This window comes from Ambystoma mexicanum, chromosome 1q (assembly GCF_040938575.1).
Source record: "Ambystoma mexicanum isolate Mex_15411 chromosome 1q, UKY_AmexF1_1, whole genome shotgun sequence".
Lineage (NCBI taxonomy): Eukaryota > Metazoa > Chordata > Amphibia > Caudata > Ambystomatidae > Ambystoma > Ambystoma mexicanum.
The window spans coordinates 790,096,590-790,124,145 of NC_090922.1; the positions used below are offsets into that span (position 1 = coordinate 790,096,590).

The 27,556-nt window shown below is 46.7% G+C and overlaps 1 protein-coding gene across 4 annotated transcripts in view; it reads right to left on the bottom strand.

The window, feature by feature from the left end:
* TPR (translocated promoter region, nuclear basket protein) overlaps positions 1–27,556 on the bottom strand; it is a 2,097,972-nt gene that overhangs the window by 343,123 nt on the left and 1,727,293 nt on the right. For all 4 annotated transcript variants that reach the window (XM_069641376.1, XM_069641377.1, XM_069641375.1 and 1 more), the window contains one exon: positions 4,926–5,098. In XM_069641376.1, coding sequence (XP_069497477.1) covers positions 4,926–5,098 — 173 coding nt within the window. The remainder of the gene's footprint in view (positions 1–4,925; positions 5,099–27,556) is intronic.

A 27,556-nucleotide genomic window follows, 5' to 3' on the forward strand; every position in this document is an offset into this window, starting at 1 on the left:
TGAAATCTTGCCCTGACGGTAGTTGACTATTTTGCCTTGGTCTAATCGCTGGTTGCGCCACTTCAGAAGGCGAGGAGTCGCATGGGGAAGGAGTTTCTTCCTCCTGTGCCTAGGCTGCGCCTTTGCTAGCTGCCATTTTGTCTCCGGAGGATAGTGGTTTAGACACCCTCTTATCTGCAGGCTTCTTCAAAGGAATGCACAGGAGAACTTAGCTTGGCGCAGAGCCTTGTGGTGTAGGCCTTTGACGCCCCCAGGAGTGCCTTTGGTGCTTGTGCAGACCCCATGTATGGACCTGCTAGGCTTGTCAACCTCGGGCCTGGGCCCAGTAACCGAGCAGCGATGCCCCTTGAGTGCAACACTGGTACTAGCGCTTTAAAGCCCATTGGTTTAGTTCTGGTATGGCACATGCACATCTCAGACAGAGGGCCGGTAGCTCTAGGAGAATTGAACAAGGACCAGTGACAAGATCCAATAAACACCACCCGCCCGGTTAACTCTTCTGGGAGGAGTCTCCCTGAAGGGGAGATTTGGAAAACAAAGTACTTACCTTTCTGGTTCTTGATTTCTGTTGTACTAAGTCCTTCAGGTGGTCTGCAGATGACCTAGAAAAGAGCTCTCCACCTAGACAACTGATTCTTCAGTGAACGAGGCGTTATGATGTTGCATGCTGAGCAGTCGTCCTACCGGTGTTCAGAGGCCAGGTACTGAGGCCGGAAAGGAGCCGTCATAGGATGTGCACTTGCTGAAGCCAGCAGCACCATGTCTGTGTATTGCTGTCAGCTGAGAGAACTACTTACATTGACTTCTGTCTGGGTGAACCACCTCTGCTCAGCCAAGTGCTCCGACTGTTGGTTACCTGAGTAAGCACGGCTCCTCCTTATTGAGAGTATGGAAATACATCTCACCCTTTACATTTGGAAGACATTTCTGCACTTCTCTCAGTGTTATGTTTTTCTGAAGCCTGTGCAATGGAGAACGATTCCAGCCATTCGGCATTCTTTCGGGGCATTGTGCCTTTGGATGCGGTGGCACTCTGAGCTAATCTACTAGCCATGTTGTCTTCTCCCAAGGCCTTTTGAAGGTCCCTTTGGCGATGGGTGCAACTTTCTAAGAGTGTTGTGGACTGGTTTGCTTCATGCGTGGTGTCTGCAGGCTTGACCCTTATGGATCCCATTTGCACTCTGTCCTTGGAGCCCTTTCTTTCTCCCCTCGATACAACCTCTAACATGTTAGTTTCCTCCATAAGCTGCTACAGAAGTGCCTCACTTATCTGCTTCCATCACATATGTTGCCAGTTAAGATGGCTTTTCTAAACCAGCCCTGTGGGAGAGTTCAGAGGGTTGGACATTTTAAAACAGCAGCCAATTCAATGCATTTTTTGGGGTTGTTTTATGGGGCACGCGCTCCCCAATTCCTGTCCACACCATAATATCAGTAAAATGTACCCTTCACGCTCCCTCACAAAAGAGTACAGCAGGAAATGCAGTCATTCACCAAATGCGGTGAAGCATTAGCAAGGTGGACAGGTACCTCCGAGGGGCCACTCTAGTTAGTTGAACACAGCAATTGACACTTTTGTCTTGTCAATCTAAATCAAGGATGCGTAGCAGAGCTGTAAGGCAAGACCTAAAGAGATATGGGGGTGGTGTAATAGTACAGTAAGCCACACAGAGTACTCAAATCAAATTAGACAATGTAAAAAATACTCTATTGTGCCATAAAACACTTGACACAAAAACGCATTAATTACCACTAGAGCAAAACTACACATTGTAAGGCTGTTGAAGAAGGAAGCTGACACAAAAAGGTGGCATTGTGGTGATTATAGACTTATTTTCAGTAACAAAATCCCATCTATCCCCATCTCTAGGAGAGGGTTTCTCTGCCTCAAAACTAATACCAAAGGGTCTGTCAGAATAAACTGCACCATCCTGTGTCACAACCTATTTCGGTCCCTCACACTATAACTAAAGGATAGACTAACAGAAAGTTCCTTCTTCGGGAGAATGGCTCCCTTCTCCTTTTGCCTGGATATCTGGATAGCATCCAAAATAATGTTTGCTTGCAATGAAAATGCTGGGGGGGTGGTTTGGAGAATGCCTCCCGTTCCCTGGTTTGCGGGTTTCACAAAGCCCTTATACAAGGTTTGCCTCCAGGAGAAGGACTCTTCTTCCGGTGCAGTGCTAAACAGTTGCCAATAAAGCAAGGGGGAAGGACTCCCGTTCCCCTGGCGTCCCTATCACAACTCCTATTTGGGTACCAGGAGAAGGACTCCCTTCTCCTGGTATTGTTTGGCACAGTTCTTTTCATTGCTTTCAGCTTTATGTACACTTCACCCTCAAGACCTTAAGTCCATATATTTTGGACTAACAAATCCACACTGAAGACAAACCTTCTCCCCTTCTCATCTGCAACCTCTACTTCTGATTCCCCACCCTCTTACTTAACCCTTCTTTCATGCTCTCTTTCAACATATTTCCTAACACGGGGGCACAACACAAAACTTTCTGGACAAGGAGAGCCATTTTGAAATTACTAGATTGGTAATTCGGTGCAACACTTGTGTGGACAATTGATTGAATATCAAGCTATAGTGTTTGCTAATTATATTTCACATCAAACCCCTGATCTCCTACACCTCAGCGTAACTGCTTGTCCTGGTTATAAAGAGAAAGTGAAGCTCAGAATTTTATGTGAAACCTTTTGGCATTCCACTAAGGTTGGATTCACAGTATCCTACAAAAGTAGCGGTTCTGAAAAACCTAACAGTGCTCATCCCAAGCTCCTTATTCACTGATCTCAAAGTGTGCCCCACTCCCCATGGCCCCAGAGCAGTTGGATCCTCAAGAAGCCCTTCTTCCATTGATCGCCATTAGAAAAGATGGGCCTTGGGCTCCCGCTGCAGCCAACTCTCCTTTGCTTGCTAGTTCTTGAAACTTGCGCTCAAACTCTTCTTTGGGCATCGCTCAGCACCCCCCACCTGGCTGGTTGAACCTCTTACTGTACTGTGCGAACCGTGTGTGGTAAAACAAGCCCATATCGAACTTGGTAGTCCTTTTGGATCTGTCCTGTTGATGCATATGGAAGAAACATTTGGAAACTTTGCGAACGTCCAAAAAGTGCAGAAAAAAGAAAAAGGTACACATGTGGACTCCTAGACAGTCTCTGACCCTCACTGGGTACTGGAGCTTCCACTCAAAAGCATAATTGTATATCATACTGGTGAATTTATATACCAGTAGTACAATACATCACTGCAGTTCAGTCTTGCCCACATTAAATAATGGTGTTACTTTAACTGTGTGTGGTTACATGGTTTCTACTTGTTTTGTGGGAAGAACTGTGCCATATTTGAACTCAAGACTGTATTATTGATTTCATCACCTGTTCCTTTTTAACAGTTTCCTGAAGAGTGTGTGTGTGTGTGTGTGTGTGTGTAACCTTTTTTCTCCCTCATTTTGGAGGAACCATAAAGGCCTAGTGCTCCCCTATTAGGTAGTCTTCATACTGTATTTAGTAGAGTGGGGTTGAATCAATGGCTAACCCCGGCCTGTGTTTCTCTTATATTCTTTGTTTTTATATTTTCCAAGTACTTCCTTGACTTTTTCTTTTTTGACATTGATCTATTGCTAATTAAATGGTACATTTTTACGGTATAGTATGTGCGGTTTATCATGTGTTATATCGGTATTGTGCATTTATCTAGACTAAACTGTATTTCCATAGCAGACCGCTCTGCCTCGAAGGCAAAGCCTTACTTCTCTGCCACTCACCAATTTACAAAGTTTTGACTAACTTGATGGGTGCACTGTTGGGAACTTAACGGTTGGTCCCATTGGTTTTTTTGAAAAATCTCTCCAACATTCATGCATGCATGCATGCCAATAGTCACTTAAAATCATGAATTCTTGAATATAGAGCTCTAGCTACCGCTTAGGTACTGACTTTGCAGTCAACGCAAGGTAGATGATACAACAATGTGTTGCAGATGTATAATATTCTATGGGGCAGGCATGTAGTAGACTAGAAACAGTTCATCTTACTAAAATACTGTTGATCAACTAAATTGAATGCCTGCAAATACTGCCCCACATCAAAAATAAAATGGTTACAAAACACAAACAGCCTAACAGAGTTGCATTATGCAAGGCCGATAGAAATTACAGCTAATAAAAGGTGGCCCTGTGGAGAACACAAGGAAAGAAGTACTGGTCCATAAATTGGGGTGTACAGAGCAGAAAAGGAAGGCTATAAAAACGAGACAAGTGTAAGTAAACCTACAATTGTTCCAAATGTAACCGTTTTGAGCCCATCATCTAAAATACTGCTCCAGGAAATATTGCCAAACACGTATCCATTACAAAACAGTTCTCAATAAACAAGCTAAAACAAAAAAATGGTGAAAGATTTTATTCAGCATAAAAAAAGTTACAGTATAAAACAAAGAAAAAAGGTCTGGCAATTGAGAATGTTAAATATATATATATATATATATATATATATATATATATATACACACACACCTAAAAATATCGGTTATAAGTTAGTTAAACCGTCAAAGGTCAAGTAACAGACAAATATGGAAAAACTGATGATCTAAAAAAATACAGGTTTTAATGGATAAATATAGGAAATCAATCATCAGTTCGCACTCAAATAATGTGAGTGTCCCAGTCTCATTTGAACCCCTCCAATGCCGATTTGTGCTCCGCTGTAATACTAAGTACCAATCCCAAAGGGCTGTGGGTTTTTGTCGAAGTAAACATGGTAAATAAAGTGCCTATACACTGCAAAGGGAAGATATGAAGCACTGGGCCCAGTCTGGAACATTTTCAATTCGGGCATGAAGTGCGAGAAGGCACGAAAACCTTGACGTTCAACAGCATTTTGTACAGCTACACACATTTTCAAATTGCGTTAGGCACCTGTGCTGGTGGTCCTAGTTCCTGTGGAGGAGCGTGAATGGTCAATCTTGGGGGCAGTGGATGTGGTGGTCTTCGTGGGGATTGCGGGAGTCGAGGGGCTGGTCGCTCAGCAGTAGCAGAACTAGGCTGCTCCCTGGCGTCATGAGATGCGACGGATTCTGCAGCGCTTTCTCCTGAAATAGAGAATTTACATTGCTGTTTAAAAAGGTTGACATGCTTGAGGCACTCAAAAAAAAAGCTGCCCACAAACTCGAAAGCTGGGAATCTAATATTTCATGAGTTTATGAAACTGCACTTGCTGCGGGACAAACAGACCCGAGAGCATACACACAAGTGAAGCATACAAGCATGAAGCACCTACAACACGAAGCACATACAATAATTGTAGATACCCTCAGGACAATATAAATTTGACTTCAATGAAAAGGCAAGGATTTTATGTACAGAGAACAACCAATACAGACAGAGCCTGGTAACCGATGCAGATGATTATTGCGTTTCCTCTGCAGATAAACCTCTTGAAATGGACAAGCACAACTCATGTACCAAAATAAACATGTGAAGCCAATGAATCACACCACCCAGTGTCCTGCCAACCCATTTACTTGAATAATCCCTGCTACAGCTCGAATGGCAACACCTTTGATGGGTGGGTGTAGTGCAGCAGTGGAGCTGGTGTGAAGACCGACATTGGTGAATGGGGATTGGGTGAATGCATGCTGGGGGTAATCTGTAAAAAAACAATATCCACAGTATCCATCAGATCCTAAATCACTATAAAAAAGATGTACCCAATCTGGGAAATGGTTTACTGTACATCCTATTTTTTAACGTTGGGAATCATTTGATTTTTTATGGAGTCAAAAAAGTAATTCCACTTCCATGCGAGGTATTTTGTAGGCCAGAAAAAAACCATATACACTTTAAGACATATCTTTTGTTATCCATACTCGCATCTAGCGTCTCTTAATATCAGGCAGCAAAATTAGCATTGCTTCCAGTGGCACAGTTCTGTGGTACCACAGAGCTGAACATACCCATGGAGCGGTTTGAGTGGACAAACGCAGTTGAGGCATGGATTTGTCCAGCTTTCCCTTTAACAAAGCAATATTTCTATGCAGTTGTAGGGAAATGCTCCAGGCCCTGTGCCATTGTACAGATGACCCACAAGGTTGTGGGAGTACAGGGAGGAGTATTAAGAGTCTTGTATTTGTCGGTTTTAAGGGGTTTGTACATCACGTATTTGCTTGGCTGCTAAAAGATACTATCTTTTTAAAGATTTATCCTGCGTATTAAGTAAACACATTTAGTAGGAGCACAGCATTATAGAGAGTAATCTACTTCTAACTCTCCATCCATCCATGCTCCTGGGTAAACTGTACCATGGGACAGGAAAGGAGGCAGTACACATTCTAAATGAAAGTTTCCCCTCCGCTCCAAAACTCTGATAAAGAGGGTCTCAACCATTACTTGTTCAAGCCTGAGAAACGTGCCTGAAACACCAAGACTCAACTAAAGGAGGACTGTGCAGCCTCTCTAAAACCAGGCTTAAGTTAATCCCTGCCTGTGGATACCAGACTAGCAACCTGCATCAGTGCTCGAGTGTGGCAACCAGTGACATACTCAGACTCTGTAACCACCAAGAGCCTGCAGTATGTGACCGTGCACATAGACACTGAGGGGTGGAGAGGACCAAAGAGCAACAGTAACTAGACAGACCAGCAGGACTACAGCTACTATGCATAAGGTTTACAATACTGAGAGACGTGGTTTAACAAGCAGTGGTACCTAGGAAAAGTATATCTAGGTTTTAATGCTGCCATCACTGGACAATAATTGAAGCAGCCTGTCACTGGAACAGTTTCCTCTGGATCATCACCGCCCAAAATCTCCTAAACAGGAGCAGACATTCCTCCATTAATTGATCTCAAGTAGTCCTGCAGCGTGAAGGTACATCAAATCGCCCTAGAGCCATCCGTGTAATACAATTAACTGAAAGCAGTTACCTTCCTGTGACAAGAGACATCAAGAAGGTTGGAAACTGATAACACTTTGAAGCTAAATGTTTCTAGTTGCAGGTTTTTGATAAAATACCATCAGGACCAGTTTCTGCTGCACAACCAGCTGCAAACTGTACACCCCCATTGGAAATAATCTGCCAACAGTTTGATAGTCTAGCCCTGGCTGGGCTACACTGTAGAGTCACACGAGTAATCCTGTGAATACCAGAGACTTCCACATCACCTAAACTGATATTTGTAAATGCTATAGATACCTGCTATGTTTATATAACATGCTCCTACATTTCTGCAAAAGTGGTTAAAGTACATCAATAGCCAAGCCTGTGTTGACATTCCTATATTTGAACCTATACTGTTGCCCTTGGTAAAAGGATATACTATCTGGAAAGTGGCACTGCAAAACTACCCCTTTTTGTCCCGTGGTGAGCTGGGTCACCCAGAAAATGTGTTGATCATAGGCTGGTGTAGCAGTGCATTTTATTTTTGGCTGCACCACTAGCATTTTTACTGCATTGGTAGCCACTTGCTCCCCGAGTAGGAGTAAAATGACATGGCATCCAAGTGCTACGATCCAGCTAATTAATTTGGTGTCCTTGTGTTTTTACAGAAGGAACAGCTATTTTGGCAATTTTGCCAGAGAGCTCAAACTCGGAGCTCATAAAGGTTTTCTGCTTGAAAGTAGACCAGACAAGGGCCTTGGGGCTACCTCAATCAGCATCATTGTATTATTATTATGGTATCTGAGCGCGGACCTAGCTTTGAGAAGCAACAGAGCACTTTACAGAGGTGTACAACATTATAGATGCATAACGGAGTGCTTTTCAGTGGTAACAGAACAGATCAACAGCTGGGGTTAGGATACAGAGGGAGACAGGAGGGGATACAACTGTACTGGGGGGCAGGGAGGAGAGGGCGGGCAGCGTCAGGGTCAACATGGTCTAGGTGTTGAGGAGGAGAGACTCCTTGAAGAGGTGGGTCTGGAGTTCTTCAGCATGGAATACTGGATACTGACAGGGAAAATGTTCCATAGTTTTGGGGCTTATGCAGAGAAGGCGTGTTTTCTGGTCATTTCCTTTTTGCAGAGGCAGATTTCAAGTCTGCATGTGTCCGGACTTCTGGTGGTGCACTGTTTCGTCGGGGGATGCAGAGGTTAGCCGCAAGGTGACTTGAGGGCGACTGCCTTATGGATGATGAAGCAAGACTGGAAGGTTATTTGTCCGTGCAGTGGGACCCAGTGAAGGTCGATGAGGGCCGGGATGTACCTGTGAAAGTGTAGTCTGGCTGTCCCATCACTGATAAAATGGAACCCAAACCTTGAATGATGCAGTTATGGCGACTGGAAGGCTATTGTCCTATGTTTATGCACCTTTATGCATCCCAAGCTTTCCCTCAGAATCTACCTGAACCTCAAGCAAGTAACTGGAGAAGCTGAGATGTCCTGAGGATCATAGTAGCTGGCTGTGCACCAAATGCCTGAACCGCCTCCTGGTTAAATTCTGGTGCTCCGACCAAAGGCAGTCTGCTTTATGATCTTGATTCAGGAGGTGAGCGCAGAGCTGGACCAGCATGTCCTGAAGGCCCCTCCGAAAAGTTCCAGCATGGTGTAATCCAATGGAACAAGGAAAGCCCTTGAAGCATGTTGGCCTGGCCCTCTGCAGCTGCTCCTTCTTGAGTAATCCTCCTGCATCCTGTCCTCTAGCCCTTTGTCCTCAACGGAGCACCCTCTGAAGGGTTTTAATGATCACTATTTGGCTTCCTCACTGCTGCTGACAAAGCTATCCCTTTATAGGACACCTCACAGGGAGCTCAACTCCTCATTTGACCAATCTTCCTTACTCCAACCATTTCTAGGAACCCTGAATGCAAGCTTGCTTCAGGAACTAGTAAAGCAACTTAAAACACCGGAAGATTAATGTAATCTCTGCACCCTAGACCTCCCCTCAACAGAACCATGGCCTGTGAAAAAGGAGACCAGAGATTGCAGAAACCTCTTGAAGATAACAGAGGGTATAGGTGCTTTCCCTACCTCTCCCCTGCCGGACCATGATTGGAGTTCTGGTCAAGGATCCTCCCCCGAGCTTTCCCCTTAAGGTGGTTGGATTGGAAGAGGGTCTCCTAAGAACCTTTCTTCAAATGTTATTTTGAGACTGCAACAAACGGACTGTTGGCCAAATTGTTCAGACTCTTAAAAAGACTCCTAGCCTTCTGAAGAGAACTCATTGGGAATGGTTTGTTTGTTTATATAGCGAGCCAAACCCGTAGGTATCTGGGTGCATTTTGTGACTCCAGGCCCTCTCTTTTCTAGCTAGGCAAGGACTGAACGGGTAGTACCTTATGCTTTAAGGTTTTGCATAGTGTTACTTCTTCGTTTTACACATTAGTTCAGTAACTGAAGGTAACTTATCAGGTGATTTTATTCACTTGCCTATTCCAAGACTAATCTAACTGCATTCTAAAAGTAAAATGTTAGTTTCGTTGTTAGGGCACATCAAAAGTGAATGTGTACACCAGGAACAAGTTACTTACCTGTAACTGTTCTCCAGCATGGGTCTGGCATGGATTCACATGCTCATGAATATTCCCCGTCAGGCTGGGAATCCTCTGTAAAGAAAAAATCAGTATCAGTTTCGTTTCTGATCTGTCTTTCTTAGTAGTAACCAATCACTGATCTCTGGGTCATACTGCCCTCAGCCAATGACTGCCCTCTCCCTAAGCCACGCATCGGGCAGCCATCCTCAGATTTGGTAGCACGCCAAGTGGCAGTATGACCAAGTGAAGAGCCGCAGAGGGGTAGGTGGGAGGGTTCGCATGTGAATCCATGCCAGACCCATGCTGGAGAACAACAGTTAGAGGTAAGTAACTTGTTCCTTCTCCAGCATGGGGTCTGGCATGGATTCACATGCTCATGAATAAAAGAATACATAGCAGTATACACATCCACAACCACGGGAGGTGGCAACAGGCTCAACATTAAGCAATACAACAACTCAACATTAAGCATCTCTTACCTCCTCACCAGGCTCACCCTTAAGCGAACAGGTTGCGCAGTACTGCTTGGCCGAACCTGGACTCCTCCCTGGAGTCCTGATCGACGCAGTAGAATCTTGTGAAGGTGTGCGTCGACCTCCACGTAGCAGCCCTGCAGATGACCAGCAGGGGTACACCGGACAGGAACGCCGTGGTAGCAGCGATCGCTCTGGTCGAATGGGCTCACGGAAGGCCGGGCAGCGGTCGGTTTGCCAACCAGTGACAATGCATGATGCAGCCGGGGAGCCATCTGGAAATGGAAGTCTTCGAGAGAGCCTTCCCTTGATTCACAGACCCAAAGTTCACAAATAGCTGTGACGTCTTCCGAAAACTCTTCGTGCAGTCCACGTAGAACTTCAGCGCTCTAGCTACATCCAGCGAGTGCGAAGTCCTCTCGGCCGGCGTCGAAGGCGACGGGAAGAAAACTGGTAACACCAAGGGCTCGTTGAGGTGGAAGTCCGACGGCACCTTGGGCATGAAGGAGGGGTGCGTGCTAAGCACTACCCTTGCGTCATGAAAAGTCAAGTACGGAGGCTTGCAAGATGGGGATTGAAACTCTCCCATTCGTCGTGCAGAGGTGTTGGCCACGAGGAACGCTGTCTTCCATGACGGGAACTTCAAGGGCGCCGAGTGCATAGGCTCGAATGAGGCTCCCATGAGCCTGGTCAGCACCAAATTAAGTTCCAACGCCGGGGCAGGAGCCTTCACCGGCGGGAATGAACGGAATAGTCCCTTCATAAATTCCTTTACCAGGCGATGAGACCACAAGGACGCCCGTTCCGTAGACCTGGTATATAGGGAGATGGCAGCCAGATGTATTTTTATGGAGGCGTGAGCCAGTCCAGCTTTGGCCAGTGACAGTAAGTACAGCAGCACTTGAGGGGCCGTAATCCGCAGAGGGTTAATCTTCTGTGCACGGCACCAGACAGAGAACCTCTTCCATTTATGACCGTAACACTTGAGTTGAGGACGCCCTGGCCTTTGCAAGAACATCTCTGCAATCAGCTGGGATATCGTACCCTCCAAACTCTAGCGCTGCAGGAGCCAGGCCTGCAAGTTCAGCGACTGTGGGTCGTGGTGTAGAATGGCCCCTCCTTCTCTGGAGAGAAGATCCGAGTCCGCCGGCAGCCTGACTGGCGGGGACATTGACAAGTCCAGAAGCTCTGGGAACCAGATCTGCCTCGGCCACGCCGGTGCGACGAGGATCATCCTGCACCTGGACATCTTGAGCTGGCTGATGAGGCGGAGCAGCAACGGCAATGGAGGGAACGCGTATAGAAACAGGCCGTCCCAAGGGAACGAGAAAGCATCGCCCATGCTCCTCGGCTGTGGGAACCTGCTGGCGAACCTCTGGCACTTGGAGTTCGTCGCCGTCGCGAACAGGTCGATCTGGGGTTTGCCCCATCGTTGGAAGAGTCGAGCCACTTGATCATGGCGCAGTTCCCACTCGTGGCACGAGCGCAGCTCCCTGCTGAGTGAGTCGGCGATGGTGTTTTTTATTCCTGTCAGGTGGAAGGGAGCCAGAAACATCCTAGGGGCGACGGCCCCGTTTCACAGATCCTGGGCCTCCTTGGATAGGGCTGGGGATCTGGTGCCTCCCTGCTTCCGTATGTAGAACATCGTGGTGGTGTTTTTGGTGAAGATCCTCACCACCTTGTCCTTGAGGGACGGGAGGAACGACTTGAGCACCCAGAACACTGCACGGAGCTCCAAGATGTTGATGTGAAGAGACCTCTCCTCTGGGAGCCAAAGGCCTCTTGCGTGGAGATCTCCGATGTGGGCTCTCCAACCCTCCAGAGAGGCGTCCGTAGTCAGTTTCCTGAAACGCCGGGGTTTGAAAGTCTGTGCCCGTCGTGAGGTGAGCCTGGGTGCCCCACCATAGGATCGCCCGCCGGAACTCCTCGTCGAGGGGGATCCTGTCCTCGAAGCAGCCCCCCGCCTGAACCCAGCGGGCGTCGAGGAACTCCTGTAGCGGACACATCCAAAGTCTGCAAAGGGGTACAAGGTAGATCCATGAGGACATCATCCCGAGAAGGGACTTGATGGACCTCACCCTGGCCACGTCCGTGGCTAACAGTCGCCGTACCTTGCCCAGGATGGTTTTGGTCCTCTCCTCTGAAGAGGAGGCCAATTGCTCCACTGTATCGAGCTTCGCTCCCCAAAACAGTGCTACTTGTGACGGAACCAGGTGGGATTTGGGGTAGTTGATGGAGAACCCCAGCTCCGTGAGCAACCGGACGGTCCTCGCCGTATGATCGACGGCGCGTTCCCCTGACCTCGCCCGGATTAGCCAGTCGTCCAGGTAGGGGTAGACGTGGATCCCCTGCAGACGCAGCCGCGCCGCCACTGGTGCCAGGCACTTGGTGAAAACCCTGGGTGCCGACTTTATTCCGAACGGTAGAGCTCTGAATTGGTAGTGGCGTCCTTGAACCATGAACCTGAGGAACTTCCTGTGCCTTTCTAGAATGGGGATGTGGAAGTAGGCATCCTCCAGGTCCAGCGACGATAGGAAGTCGCCTTCCTCCAGCTGTCCTAGTACGTGCTAGAGGGTGACCATCCTGAATTTCTGCGCCTTGATGTATTTGTTTAAACGACGCAGGTCTAGGATGGGGTGCCAACCGCCTGTCTTCTTCCTGACGAGGAAGTACCATGAGTACACTCCGGAGCCCCGGAGCCTCCCCGGGACGAGCTTGATGGCACCTTTCTTGAGCATCGCCTTTACCTCCAACAGCAGTTGAGGGACGTGATTCTCCTTCCTGGCCACGGGAGGAATGCGAGGGCACTTCTTTAGGAATTCCACTGAGTGCCCGTTGGCCAGGGTGTCCAACACCCAACGATCGGTGGAGATGGACTCCCACACCCTGATGAACTTCGTCAGTCGGCCTCCCACTGGGGTGCTTCGGTGGGGGCCCGACCACCCGGCCGGGTCAGTCTTGCTTGGACGCGGCCTTGACGCCTTCGGGACGACGGGAACCCCCTTGCTTGCCGTGACCTCTGTAGGCCTCCTGAGAAGAGGAGCAGGCCGCCTGGCGGTAGGTAGAGGAGCCACCGCTGGATCCTTTGGAGGCACCCTGTCTGCCTCCAGATCTCCGAAAGGGCCGTCGCTGCTGAAGCACTCCAAGGGCCCGGGCCATCTTCGAGTCGGTCTTGATGGCCTGTAGAGACTCATCCACCGCCTTACCAAAGAGGCTGTTGCCGTCGAACGGCATGTCCAACACTCTGGTCTGGACGTCCTGGTGAAAGTCTGTCGCCTTGAGCCATCCTCGTCGTCGGAGGCAAACTCTGTTACCCAGTTGGCGAAATCCGGTATCGGCAATGTCCGTTGCCACCGTAATGTCGTGATCCGACGCCACCTCGCCCTCCTGCAGAATTTCTAGGGCCTCCGCCCTTTTGTCATCAGGCAGGAAATCTAGCAGGGGAGCTATCTTGAATCAGAGCTCCCTGTCGTAGCGGGCCACGATCGCTAAGGCATTGGCCGCCTTAATTGTCGTCGCCGACGAGATTACCTGTCGTCCCATAGAGTCCAACTTCTTGCCCTCGCTGTCCGGCGGGGAAGTGGAAGTTGAAGCCGCCGCGACCGCTGCCTTCTTCTTAGCCACTGCCGAGACGACTGAGTCCGGCGTGGGCTGGGCCCTGAGGCACAAGGGGGCGGCATCAGGGACTTGGTACTTCTCGTAACTGTCCCTCTTGGCGGGTGTTCTTGAGGACAGCAAGCCCCTCGTCCCAGATGTCGAGTAAAGGCACCGCAAGGACCGTCTTCCTCTTAGCCTCTCGTCGTTGGTACAGAAACCCCTCCTTTTTCTGTTCTTCAGGGCAGAGCTGGAAGAGCTCGGATGCCCTGGTTATCATGGCGTAGAAAGAGCCAACCTCGTTGGCTGGGGACGCCCGCGGGGGGTGTGGGGGTGACGGGATGTCTGCTGTGTCATCGCCGCCGTCGTCGTCGGTCCCCTCTCACGGCGAGGGGGATGAGGGGTCCACCAACCTCACGGGCATGAAGGGCGGAGAGGGGTGGACTCTCCTCCGCTTGTTCGGAGGGTTTCCCGACGGGCCTGGTTCTGGATCCTCCGTCGGGGTCCGTGGTAATCTCGTCCTTATCTCAGTACATAAGGATTGGATTGCCAACAAAATGGCGGCCGAGCTATCCTGGGGCTCGGGCAACGGCTGCGACGGACGGGATGGCCGTTCCACTGGGCCCTGTTCGTCCTCCTCGTCGCTATCTTCGACCACGATAGCAGGGACCGTCCCCTGGGATCGAACGTTCTCGAAACTCTTGTTCAGGTTTATGAACCGCTCGTTGCGGCCTGTGGACCTTTCGTTGAGGCCCCTCTCGGTCTCCACCAGTTCCTCCTCAGAGGCTGATTCCGAGTCTGTAGCGGCCACCGGCCCCCTCCCCCTCTTTTTCAGCCGGGGGCTTCACAGGGGTCTTAGCGGTGGGCTGTAAAGAGGATTCCTTCCGCGGTGGCAGGCAGGCAGGCATACTCTGGGCCCAGAGGCGGTTTCCATTGGCGTAGTCTCAGCTGGCTTCGCAGGGTCGCAGAGACCACTTCGTTAGAGGCCTTAGCCGGGTGGATCAAGGCCCTCACCACCTTAGGTGCGTCCTGGGCCTTCGCCTTGAGGGGAGGGTCAACGCCTCGCTTCCCCTTCGAGATCGACCGGGTCCGCTCCAGCAGCCTACCCGGGTTCTCGAACTTCCTCTTCCCCGAACCAGAGCACTGGCTCGTGGTCGTGCCGGGGAAGTAGCACCCTGCTTGGCAACCTTACAGCCTGACCTTTTGGTGCTCCAGGACTTAAACGCGCTCAACCTTCTTCGCCTTCTCACTTGCTGTGGCCTTCTCCAGCCAGGAGGCTAGGCGGGAACGACGATCTTGTTTGGTCCGTTCCGAAAGGTTCTTGCAGAATGCAGAGTCCTTCTCCACGTGCGTCTTGTCCTCATGAAGACAGTAGACAACACGAGTGCTCGTCCTCCTTGAAAACGTTATATAATCCGCATCCAGGGCAGTTCCTGAACAGCTTGGATCCGGGCATCGAGCTTCCTTTGTCCTGGGCCATGTCCGTTGAGGTAGGCCGCAGATCTTCCGGAATCCTCCAAGAAGTGTAAACTCGACGAAAAAAACACCCTTGAGGGGCGTAGAAGAATTCCGAAACGGGTCCCCGTTATCGGAAGTAGAAACGGTGGAGCTTGAGGCTAGATTAAACCTAAAAAATTAGAAAATCTCCTGAAAAAGCGTGAAAACGCAGTAAAAAACTCAAGAGCTAAACACGAGGACTCCCAACACTTGAGCGTGCAGTAAAATTCTGAGGATGGCTGGCAGAGGTAGGGCTTAGGGAGAGGGCAGTCATTGGCTGGGGGCAGTATGACCCAGAGATCAGTGATCGGTTACTACTAAGACAGACAGATCAGAAACGAAACTGATACTGATTTTTTCTTTACCGAGGATTCCCAGCCTGACGACGGGGAATATTCATGAGCATGTGAATCCATGCCAGACCCCATGCTGGAGAATAGTAAGAAATGTTTCAGTGCGTTATTTTTATCTGTGGTTTTTCGTTGCCAAGTTTGTCTAAAAGGCATAAATAATTAATTGTACTTTTGAGACATTCTGCCGAACTGGTTAAGATACCCTGTGTGTGCTTAAGTAAACCCTTCACACCCTCACACTTCCCAGGTGTATACCTTCCTGATCAGACACACTACCCAGATAGAATTTGACTAAACAGTGTCTAACAGTTCACCAGAATGGCGTGGTCTCGCCGAACCCATTCACTGGGCCGACTCTGAACATCAATCTCAACAATTGTTAATAAAGAGCATCATAGTGGATTATCCATAATGATCCCAGGTATTGAAAATATTTGCAAAATCAGCCAGTTCATACATTTATCAGGTAATTCAACTGTGCATTACTCCCACTGCCGTCCATCCTCCCAATCCACCTACTCTTGCAACCCCAATAATCTGGTCTATCACAATTTCTTCCTGTCCCCACTCCTCCATTGGAATTATTCTGCCAGACATTGGAATTCTCACTATTTCTAACAAGGCCAATGCAACACTTGACCTCTTCCTGCAGGACAGTACTTCATCCAACTCCTTTACTCCCGATTCTCTGATCATCTACTACCTTTCTACACACCTCCCACCGAACTCTACAAAAGCAGCCGTGTTGGTATACTCCACCAGGATCCTATCTCCTAATATACCTCTTCTTCCTACGAAATCCAGTTTGCTACTTTTATCAAACCTCCGTCTCTAATGTTTCTTATTATTTATTGGCGTTCATAATTTCAATGAAGGCCTGGTCATTCTCTTCAATTATTCTACCCTTATCCTCTCCACTTTTTTGGGAACGGACATTAACCTCCATCTTACATCTGCTCACTCACTCCTCCCAACTAATTTCTTTTCTGGACTCATTTCATCTCAGCCAAATCCCCCTTCACCCTCATATCTCAGGCTCCATCTCATCTGGTCTACCTTCCTGTCTGACCCCCATAGATTCCATCACTTCCAATCCTGTTTACTTATCCAATCTCTCCCCTCCCTGTTTCACTCAATTGAAATCCCTGCCCTCGTCACATCCAGTTACCAACATCTTGAATTGTGCTCCTTTAAATCTACTTTCGGTAGGTGGTGGCGTAGTGTGTCAGGTGTTACTGGTGCCCGAGACTCTTAATTGTGCATCCTTGCGAGTTTTGCAACATTTTGGACTCGCGTTGCTGTTTCAAACAACTTTGTTTCGTTGAGCGTTAGGAGAGCCGGTCCCCAAGAGGCGGACCCGGGAAAGAAGCTACATTACGCCAACAGTGGCGCGGGCAGCAGCGTGTCTTGTGGTGTAGTGTGTCTGGTGCCCGCTTGCTACTGTCTGCGTGCCTCCAATGGACTAAGGTGAGAAAACGTCCTAGAAGACAGCTAAAAAAGTAAAATATCCTATAAGGCCAGTCTCTCATTCCTAATTACCTCACTTGGGAGGAGGAGGCATTATTCCAGTCACACACAATACTTGTTATTTAAGCAGGGTGGATTCATTTGAATTTAACCAAATCCCAAAGAGCAGATGAAGAAGCGTGTGTGGAGCTGTAGCCATTTGAATTTTCTTTCGCTGGCAAAAGGGACACGTTCTGACTGAAATAACTGAGGTAACTGTGGGCATAAACCCTTTGAACCTCACGGTGGATACATAAGAAGATTCTGATCATATCCATCTGAACTTTCTTCCGTGGGTAAAAGGGTAATGTCCTGACTGAAATAACCGGCTGCGAGGTAACTGCCGGGAAAAGCCTTTGAACCTTGTGGTAGATACATAAGAATCTGATCACGATTTTAGCCCGAGACCACCAACTGCTAGGCAACTGCAGTCATAAAGCCGTTGAACCTCGTGGTTGATTTATAAGAAGATTTTGACTAGTTCTTGAATCTGAGACAAATTGACCAGCCATAAAAATCCTGAGGACTGGCCACAAGCCCCATATTTCTATTCAAGAAAGAAGAGGTTAAGGTTCGCTAATTCTAAGATCCGACAATGACAACCAGATATAATTTACGGAGTAGGCCACTAACACATGACCTGAGGGTTCCAGAATGGGAGGGGTTCCTTTTTATCGAAGTTCGCAGGAAGATAAGTCAGCTTCTCAATTACAGCAAAGTGTCCCAGCGGGTCAAGAAGTGGTGGCTTGTGCACAAGTACATAACACGGCTAATGATCGAAGGCCACGGGGCGGCATAAATGACAGGGTTACAGCATTAGACTCCACACTAAAAAGTGGGAAGGATTTTACTCTCACAACTACAAATACCAAAGAAAAAAAAATCAATCCATGCTTCTGCAGGTGGAGACACGGGAGCATGGGTGATTTTGACTTTGGTTTATTGGAACATTCATACCATGGAACAAAAACTTGTGTAGTGAATAAACTCTTGGATACAGTGACACCTGGCTTTGACTTTTCACAGGGACTAAATCTGTCCCCTATTCCATTAACTAGTCAAGCAAATTTGCCATTTCCTACGAACTTAAATGAAGATCTTAGACAGGAATTAAATGCGCCCATTCAGAGAAGAAGCGATGGTACGGATCACACCTCACATCACAATTTGAACTACGAGGCGAGCCCTAATGAAGCTACTCTGGTCGCCTTGAATTTCGTTCTCAACTCTGTTGAGAGTTTTTGAATCAATGAAAGGAGGTACAATCTCACTTGGGTATATTGTTGGAAATGTCAAAAAAAATTGAGCAATGTGACTTTTCGTTGGTGCTTTTGAGAAATGTTATAAATACAACGGTCACATTAGCACTAACAACTATAACAGATGGGATTAATAGGCAAAATACTGAAATATTAGGAATCAAAAAAACTTAGAGATTTAATTGCGGATGGAAAGGAAACAATCCCCGATTGTCGATCTCATACAGTCTAATGATGGGAAGAAGCTGCAGGGATCTTGGATGGTGCTGGCAACGGATGAATAGCCTGTTATTGACCTCTTTGATGATACCCTGCTCTCAGAATCAGTATTAGAGGAATTTTGCCGTCTGGCACATGTGGTGGAAGCTGTTCCTTGTGACCAAAGTGTCTCCAGTGAGGAGAAAATTCCCCCCGACATTCAGATTGAAACTGAAGGGGGAAGAGTACCTGGAAAAGAGTGGCCACCAAACATCAAGGGGGAGAAGACTAGCAAAAAAAAAAAAGGAAACAAAAGAACAAAGCAGTATGTGCCCCGTCTATTGTGACCCATCGAGAAAAGGAATCAAAGAACATCAAGACAAAAATGTGAAGAACTCGGGTGTAAACAGTTTCATCAATGGTCTAAGTTCTCCACCAAAGAAACTAAACAGAAAAATATGAGCGAGGTCCAGCCTGAGTTACCCCAAAGTAGCCCAAAGGAGTATGTGACTAGACCGACTAAATCAAAAAAGTGTCAAAGAAAATCAACTGTGAAATCGGGGCCCGGGGACATAGAAATGACTAAGGCCACTATAGGCACCCAGACAGAGGTTACTTAAAGGCCTAAATTGGGATCTCTCTCAACTGCAACACTAAAGCATGAGGGGAAGCCAGACAGTGGGTCACAAGAGGCTTCCAATGGCAAAAAAGAGGTCACCTGGCTGGATAGAGCTCTAAAACTGGCCCCAATTTTTCTTCCAAGAAAGCAGGAAGATAAGCAATCCAAAGAATTAAGACATTTTGAAAGTAGCTCCTATATTTCTTAGAGGGAACAAGAAAGAGAAGACTCAAGATGTGGGGCCTGCTGGTTTAGAACAATCAACCACTATGCCTCAGACAGCGAACCCGAAGCAAGACTCAGTAAGGGAAATTTCTTCAGCTACCAAGGAAAATGACCATCAGGGAGGAATCGGCATAGGAGTCGAAGAAACCATAAAGCACCCAGTAGAAGATTCTACCTCGAGAACTAAGGTCCGGGATGTTGGTCAGGACGATTTGTCGCCACTTGCAGTACCAAGACTATGGCTATTTTGTCATGCACATAAATTGAACACTACATTTTTGCATCGAGGAGCCATTTTATCCTTTAAGCAAATACCAGATCTATAGCTTTTCTCAACTAAAGACATAGAATGCGTACAGTGGCCCGATTCTCAAAGAGCTCATATGGCAGAAATTGGTTTTATCTCCATGATGGGGGCCAAAGCTGTCCTTGCTGCTGCTTGCTGCCTCAAACAATATGTTTTGAAGATTTATGAAACTTTGGCCAACCTGAATGGGCAGGGTAACGTGGCAGGTCCAGCAGAAGATGGTGGAGCCAAGGTGAAGCCAGAATTATCCAATAGCACGGCGACTAAGACTATGGGAGATCAGAGTGAATCACAAAGCAGTCCTATCCATGTTACCAGAGATTATAACAGGTGTTTAAGAAGTTAGGCGTGGGCCAGTTTTCTCTTTAGTTGGGAGAGGTTATGATTTGCGAGTTGGAATACGCAAGGCCCAGTTCATTTAAGAACTGGACAATGAGAGGGAAAATGTTTGGCAACAATGATTAGTTTTTTTTTCAAGAAACTTGGCTAGTTAATTTCCCTCAAATAGCGGGTTTCCAAATTTTCCTCCAGGCAGCAATGGTTGGAAATGTGGAGGGGAAGACCGAAAGGAAGCATGCAAATAGCATGTAAGGCATCTCTAATTAAGGAGGCGGTACTTATTTACTGTAAACAAAAGGGGATTTTGGCAGTAAACCTTGCAATACCAACAGATGAAGGAACAAATAAAATAACAGCCATTAACTTATACTGTATAACTCACACAATTTCTGCGAGTCACTGGCTTCTCTCCTAACCTAGGAGAATTTGTTAAACTCAGCGTCTCATGTCTTAATTGCAGGTGACTTAAATTCAGAATGTGTCCTCAACCAAACAGGGGGTAGTTTATCTAGGAATAAACCAGTAACTGAGAATGGTAGAAAGTGGGTAGCTTTTTTCTCAGAATGGAACACGAGGGTGGTTAATGGTTCTATAGAGGGGGGATGTTGCGCCAGCAATAAAATGGAGTCAAGGGGCTTCAACATCTACCCTAGATTATATATTTTTACTACCCAGGATGTTTGGGAAGTGCACAGTTTATGGTAAAATGGTGGTACTAGTGACCATAGGCGTCTTGAAGCATCCTTCTCCTGGAAGTTCATGGAAAAATCTGCCTTTTGGGCACACTTGGTATCGGTCAACAAGCAAATCAAATGTTTGACTAAATAGAAGAGAGATGGTGTTCATTTTAACACGCTTCTTGACTCAGTTTGTGAAGTTTTATGGGTCAATGAACTTCAGCAAAAATGCAATCCCAAGGGCTTCCATGATTTTCTATGGGCTGAAGAAATCCCTCATGATATGTTGCAACGTAAACCCCCCTCTCATGTTCATAATTTTGATGAGGCCACTTGGCTTAAAAAACATGAAATGCAGTGTATGATGAACTCTTTAAGGAGGAACATTTCGGACAAAGGAAAATTTGGCGAAATGATAAAGGCCATTAAAAACAACTATAAAAGCTGGTCCAAACAGCACCGAATGGCATGACTTCAGAAAGATGGAGAGCAAATGCTCAAAGCTTTAAGCGACAAAACCTCTTGCTGCTTTTGGGAAATTATCAATGAGGCAAATATGAACCAAATAACAAGTCAAGCCAATATGGTGTCTGAAACTAACTGGGTTAACTTTTATCCACACACTACCATAAGATAGTTGGGTTAGCCGAATTTAAGACCTTAGATGTCCCTTGGCTCTTAGAGGTTTCAGAAGGGGATATTGCTGAGTTCATAAATAAGTCGATCCTAAATAAATACGATCCTTCCCTGGATGTACTGCAAGGTAAGCTGCTGGGCACATTTAACGAGTGCCAGCAAGCCCTTTCCTGCAAATTGCTCTGTAATCTGTTTTATTTGAGCACAATCTTCCTTTGAAACAACATACTCCATGATTCCGCCCGCTCTGTGATGCACAGGCGTTGCTCCCTCTTTCTGTTAATTTCAGAAATTAGCCTATTCTGCAACGAAACACGTGCCTGCACTAAAATGGCTGCAACGTTTGCCCGTGCCTGACCCAGCTACAACCACCTCCTTTGCAAGAGACTGGCTGCCCCCGGATTGGCTGTGGCAACCTTCAACAGCCTATCAGCCTATGCCGGCAGGCGAGCGCTGGCCCACCGGAGTAAGGCCCCGGAAGAAGGCTCCTGTCCTGAGCCAGTCACAAGCCAAACAGAGCCCAGGGCCAGACACTATGCCCAAACTACTCCAAAGTGCAAACTACACCATTATGTCAACTGCCCAGCCTGTGATCTGGTAAGACTGTATGATCCCTTCACTCGAGTAACCAATGCTGGGCCCACCATATTTACCATCGCCAACCTGCCCTCCTTGCTCTCTGCATCAACTACTATGCACATGGCGATTAATACCCAAGTAGAAGCACCACTTTGTGCACCACATGCTATTATGTAATCTTTCCAAAGTGTTTTATTTATTTTAATGTATGAAAATCTACTGTACATACACGCTATTCTGCAACTACCTTGGTCTTTGCCTATGCTTATACAACTGCCTTTGCTTATCCGTGGATGCAAACAGTTTTACAGTATGTACCCTAGCCAGATACTTTCATCTGCACCTCAACGTGCGTCTATGAACACCAAGCGGCTGATTCTCAACGCAGCACCCACCTTCAGAGTCACTACATTAGAGGCGCATACCTCCTGCCCTGGTACGTTACAGATCACAGCATCCATCCTAACGCATCTAATCATCAGGCCTCCGAAGTATATAAACCCTGAATACCAAGTATTGACTCTAAAGTCTCAAACACAACCTCCACTGAGCCTATTACACAGCCTATCTAAATCTAGTCCACTGCTGACCTATTGTGCCTATTTGATTTTAGCCCAATGTGTTTACTTAAGTTCTGCCTACTTTAGCCCAATGTGCATTTCTGAACTCAGCATACGGTGTCTATATGACTTTAGCCTACTGCTTAATTTTAGCCTAATGTATGATCGTAGCACACTGATACCTAATATCCCTATTTGATTTTAGCCCACTGTGCCTTTTCGAATTTAGCTCAGAGGCCTACTGTTCCCATCTGATTTTAGCCCATTGAGACCTAATGCGCCTATTTGAACTTCGCCCATTGTGTTCGAGTTCTGCATACTTGAGCCCAATGTGCATTTCTGAATCCAGTATACTATGTCTATATGACTTTAGCCCACTGTATAATTTTAGCCATTTGTATGATCTTTAGCCCTTTGATACCCAATGTGCCTTTTTGATCTTAGTCCACTGAGCCTTTTCGAACTTAGCCTACAGAGGCCTACCTTTCCCATTTGAATTTAGCCCACGGTGCCTACGTGAATCCTGCCAACAGCAGCCTATTTTATCGACCTGATTCCAGCTCTAAGTCAGTATATTCATATGCCACTACCTTGAGGGTACCTATCTGAATTTGTACCACCTCTTACATATTCCCATATCATGAGCTTCATAGCCGTGAGTCTGTTAATGTACTGACCATTACCCACCAGATATCTGGCTATAGCCTTCCCTCAGCGCTCAAGAGAGCACAACATAATTCTACTAACATAAACCTAGCCACCCCTGCCACGATGGAATGCCCAGATCCGAGGACCGGACCGCAAAGCAACCCATGTAGTCTACTCCTTAGAAATCTTAGACACTGAGCAAGACTCTCGAGACTTCATGAGCCCTTGACCAGATCCCTACCTTCCACCAACAAAAGATCGAATAACCAGAAGGTACTTATCACTCCCCATAATATCCTGAGACCTCCAACTACTCCCACCAAAATTGAACATACCCACACTACGGTAGTGCCCCCCCCTCAAAGGAAGCCTAATAAATGCCAGATCACTGATTGCACACGCCACAGATAACTGATCTGATATCGGTCGACAATCTAGACTTTCTCGTCATCACAGAGTCTTGGTTACATGATGCAGCAGGACCTTTACTTTCCCTAGCAATCCCGGATGGTTATACCATACTGAGACAGGATAGAACTAATATGCGCGATGGCGGCATCATCATCATCGCCAAGACGAGCCTAGGCATGAGAACCTCACCCACCATAGTCTCTGATTCATGCAAAGCGCTCACCATCAAACATCCACTAGTCAACTCCCAGACTCTGACTATCCACCTCGTCTACAGACCACCTGGACCTATAGGGACTTTCGAAGAGGATATATACAACATAATTTCCAACAACATCAAAACTTCCTCACAACTCCTTGTTTTAGGGGACTTTAACTTGGGGTACAATGATCCTCTAGACAAAAATGCCAACACCATTGCCAACATTCTCTCTGATCTGGGCTTAACTCAAACATTCTCAAACCCACTCGTATTAAGGGAGAATCCTCGATTCGCTAGCAGATTATAACTGCACAGCTAACATTAAATCTATTGACCCACAATCTTGGCCAGACCACTTCCTCTAGTCCTTTGAACTATCCACCTCTCGACCACATATGCCAGTACCCAGCATGGCCCCACCATGCCTAACAAGAAACAAAAAGAGCATGGATAAAGTGATTCCGGCAATCCTACCCACCCTTAACCATTTAACGGACCAATGAAACCCTGAAATACTTGTCAATGAGTACAATAAAATCATACTAACCACTCTCGACAACATCGCTCCTCTAAAACTAAGATCGAGTAAACCCAAAGCCCATTTAAATAAATGGTTCACCGCAGAATTAAAGGATTTACGCCGCCTTCAGAGGAGATGCGAAATAGCTGGGAGGCTAATACCCTCAGAAGACCATACAAATAAAGTTTCTGAAATCTCCTCCCAATATAAAAAGGAAATCCACTTGGCCAAGCGAAACTCATTCAACAGAGGCATGTCTAAAGCCAACTCAAGCATGAGGGAACTGTTCACCATCCTCAAGGAACTATTGTCACCCACCGCCATTCCGGACATATGCTCCAAAGATAAAACATGGTGCTCTGAAATTCAACAAGCACTCTCAAATAAAATAACCACGCTCCAAAAGGAAATAGCTAAGAAAAAAGCCTCTCTCATTCAACCATCCCAGGCTAATACTCTGAATACAGACACCCCCCTCAAAGGAACAGGAACCAGTTACACAATTCTTTTTCGCAAAAACATCTATCCTCGAAGTGGAGAAAGTCATCCTATCTCTAAAGCCATCTAACTGCCAGGGCGACTTCTGCCCGGCCCAACTCATTAAAGATGCTGCCAGAGATCTTTCTCCATTTATATTGAAACTTGTCAACACCTCATTTGCGTACGGCACTGTGCCGACTAACCTAAAACAAGCCTGGGTTCTACCTCTGCTCAAAAAGCAAACCCTTGATCCACTTAGTCCCACTAACTACCGGCCCATTACGACAGTACCTTCTCTGCTCAAAATCCTGGATAAGATTGCTTATAACCAAATACAAACATTCCTGGAACACCACAAGCTCCTAGGAGTACGACAATCAGGATTCCGTCCCCCAACATGGTACTGAGACTGCCCTCATTGACTTAAAGTCACAGATAGATGAATTACGAGACAAAGGTAAAATGGCTCTTCTCCTGCTGCTGGATCTATCAGCTGCATTTGACCTTGTGGTCCACAGGGTCCTCTGCAGCCACCTAGACTCAGCTGCACACTTCTCTAAAGAGGCCATTGCCTGGATTGAGTCGTTCCTCAGTGACAGAACTATGTGGACGTTCTCCCCTTTGGCAGCGGCTGACCCGATCCCCATCTTGTGCGGAGTTCTTCAGGGATCTTGCGTCTCCCCCACCCTATACAACATATTTACTAAGCCCCTCTTTGATGATCTGGATCTTCTTGGTATCAACTACACGAACTATGCAGATGCAGCCCAGATTCTCCTCCCACTTTCTGCAGATTATAGTGAGGATTTGGCCTTGGTAAATAGGGTGTATATCATCATCCAGGCATGAATGGCAACCCACGGTCTATACCTGAATGATAAAACAGAGCTTATCCTGGGGACCCACTAACATAAAAAAACTAAGCCAAGACGATACCTCATTTGCGATCGATGGCATCATCATCATCATCAAGGTGTCCAAGGAAGTCAAGACTCTTGGCTTCTATCTGGACTCCACCCTTTCCTTCGACAAACATGTGAAGTCCATGGCATCTGCATCAGCCTACACCTGCAAGCTCATTATAGCAGGCAAACACTTTCTCTCAGACAACAATTGCATTATTTTAGCTAGAGCCCTGATCCTATCCAGGCTTGACTACTGTAATGCCCTCTACATTGGTGCCAACAAATCTATCATCCACCGAATCCAAATCCTACAAAAGGCCTTACGAGCAGCTCTTGGCGTGTCCAAAAGATCGCATATATCCAAGATCGGGCACCAAAATAATTGGCTTTGCACCTAAAATAAAATCCACTTAAAAGGTTGCATCCCTTGTTCACAAAGCTTTGAACAACGCTGCACCAAGTTTTCTCTGACAAATTCCTAATAAGAAATTCCGTCCGAGCGGCCCAATTATGGCACTCGCTACCCCACCCATTATGCGAGGCACAGCCCTTCTTGGAATTCAGATCCAACTACATCAACCTGTTGAAGGCTGCCAATGATTAGCATACTTATTCTTATTTTACTCGTGAACCCTCAGTGTAGATCTGTTTATACCCGCCTATTTGCTGTCCTTGGGTACAACCACCCGTCCTTGGCCAGGTACTCAATGTCCTGGTAGTGCCTGTATATACCCTGTCTTCTTGTAATCCGGTATTGACTTTCTATGAACTGTATATGCTTCTGCCTGTATGTTTTCTGTAATGATTGTCTGCGCTCATGCTCCTCTGTAATATGTAACTTGGCTACTTAAGCCTCGCATAACCTGTATTGCTGCACCCGTCTACGCTCGGGTCTGGTGGGCATTATAAGTGAATAAAACAAACAAGTCGTCCTCCTCCTCCTCCTCCTCTGGTGCAGCAGGTCCAAATGGTCTAACTTACCAAGTCCTGATAGGTGATGTTAAAATATGGGCCCGAAACCTGACGATCTTTCCGGGAAATAGTGTACAAAAGAACCATTTCCCCCTTCTTGGCAGTCTGCTATTATCATTCCAACTTTCAAGAAGGGGGACAGAGGGAACCCAGCAAATTATCAAGCTATTACATTGCTCGACGTTGAGAGTAAGCTCTTTGCCAAACTTTTGCTGGGAGAGTTGGAAAAATGCGCAAAGCTTAATAATATTTTGTCTAAGCAGCAGACAGGTTTTCGCAGGGGCCAATCAACATCACTTAATGGAATAATCTGGGCCACGCTCGGTGAGAAAAAAGGTACTAAGAAAGCACCAAACCTTTATGCTGCTTTTATAGATCTGTCGAGTGCTTTTGACCGAGTGAATCAAGATTGTTTCTGGACAGAATTATACAGCTGGGGAGCTCGAAACCGCTCGTGAACATATTGGCATCTCTTCATAAGGGTAATACTGTCAGAATAAGGCTAAACATTGAGGGCCAACTCTCTGAACACGATGTAGGCAGAGGCGTTTGACAAGGTTGCATGGTCGCTCCATTTCTATTTAATGCATTTTTTGGTGGACTTTGGGTGAGAAATAAACTGTGCCTCATTAGCAAGTCCAAAGATCTGTCTTAATTCCATCAAATGGCTGATGTATGCAGACTATATTGTCTTGTTAGATAATACAGCGGTGGGCCTACAGAGACTCTTGAATTCCCTGGAGGCATATATGCAGAGAAACAAGTTGACTATTAATCGAGCAAAGTCAAAAGTAGTAATCTTTGGGCAAAAATGCACAAGGGCCCATGGTCATAAGTTCTCTTGGTCAGCAGGAGGCAATATGATTCCAATAGTGGAGGATATCGTCTATCCGCCTTTCCACCTCTCGTAGGTGTTACTTTTAATTACTCTCATTCTACACATACTTCCAACACATCTGGCACCAGTCACTTTTACTTTTATATTTGCAGCATCCGGGCCTTTCTTTCACTTCAGTCTGCTGAACTCATCACTTAGCTTCTCTTGCCTGGACCATTGCTCTGCCATTCTTATTGGTCTTCCTGCTTCACTTCTACCTCCTCTCCATTCTGTCTACAATGCT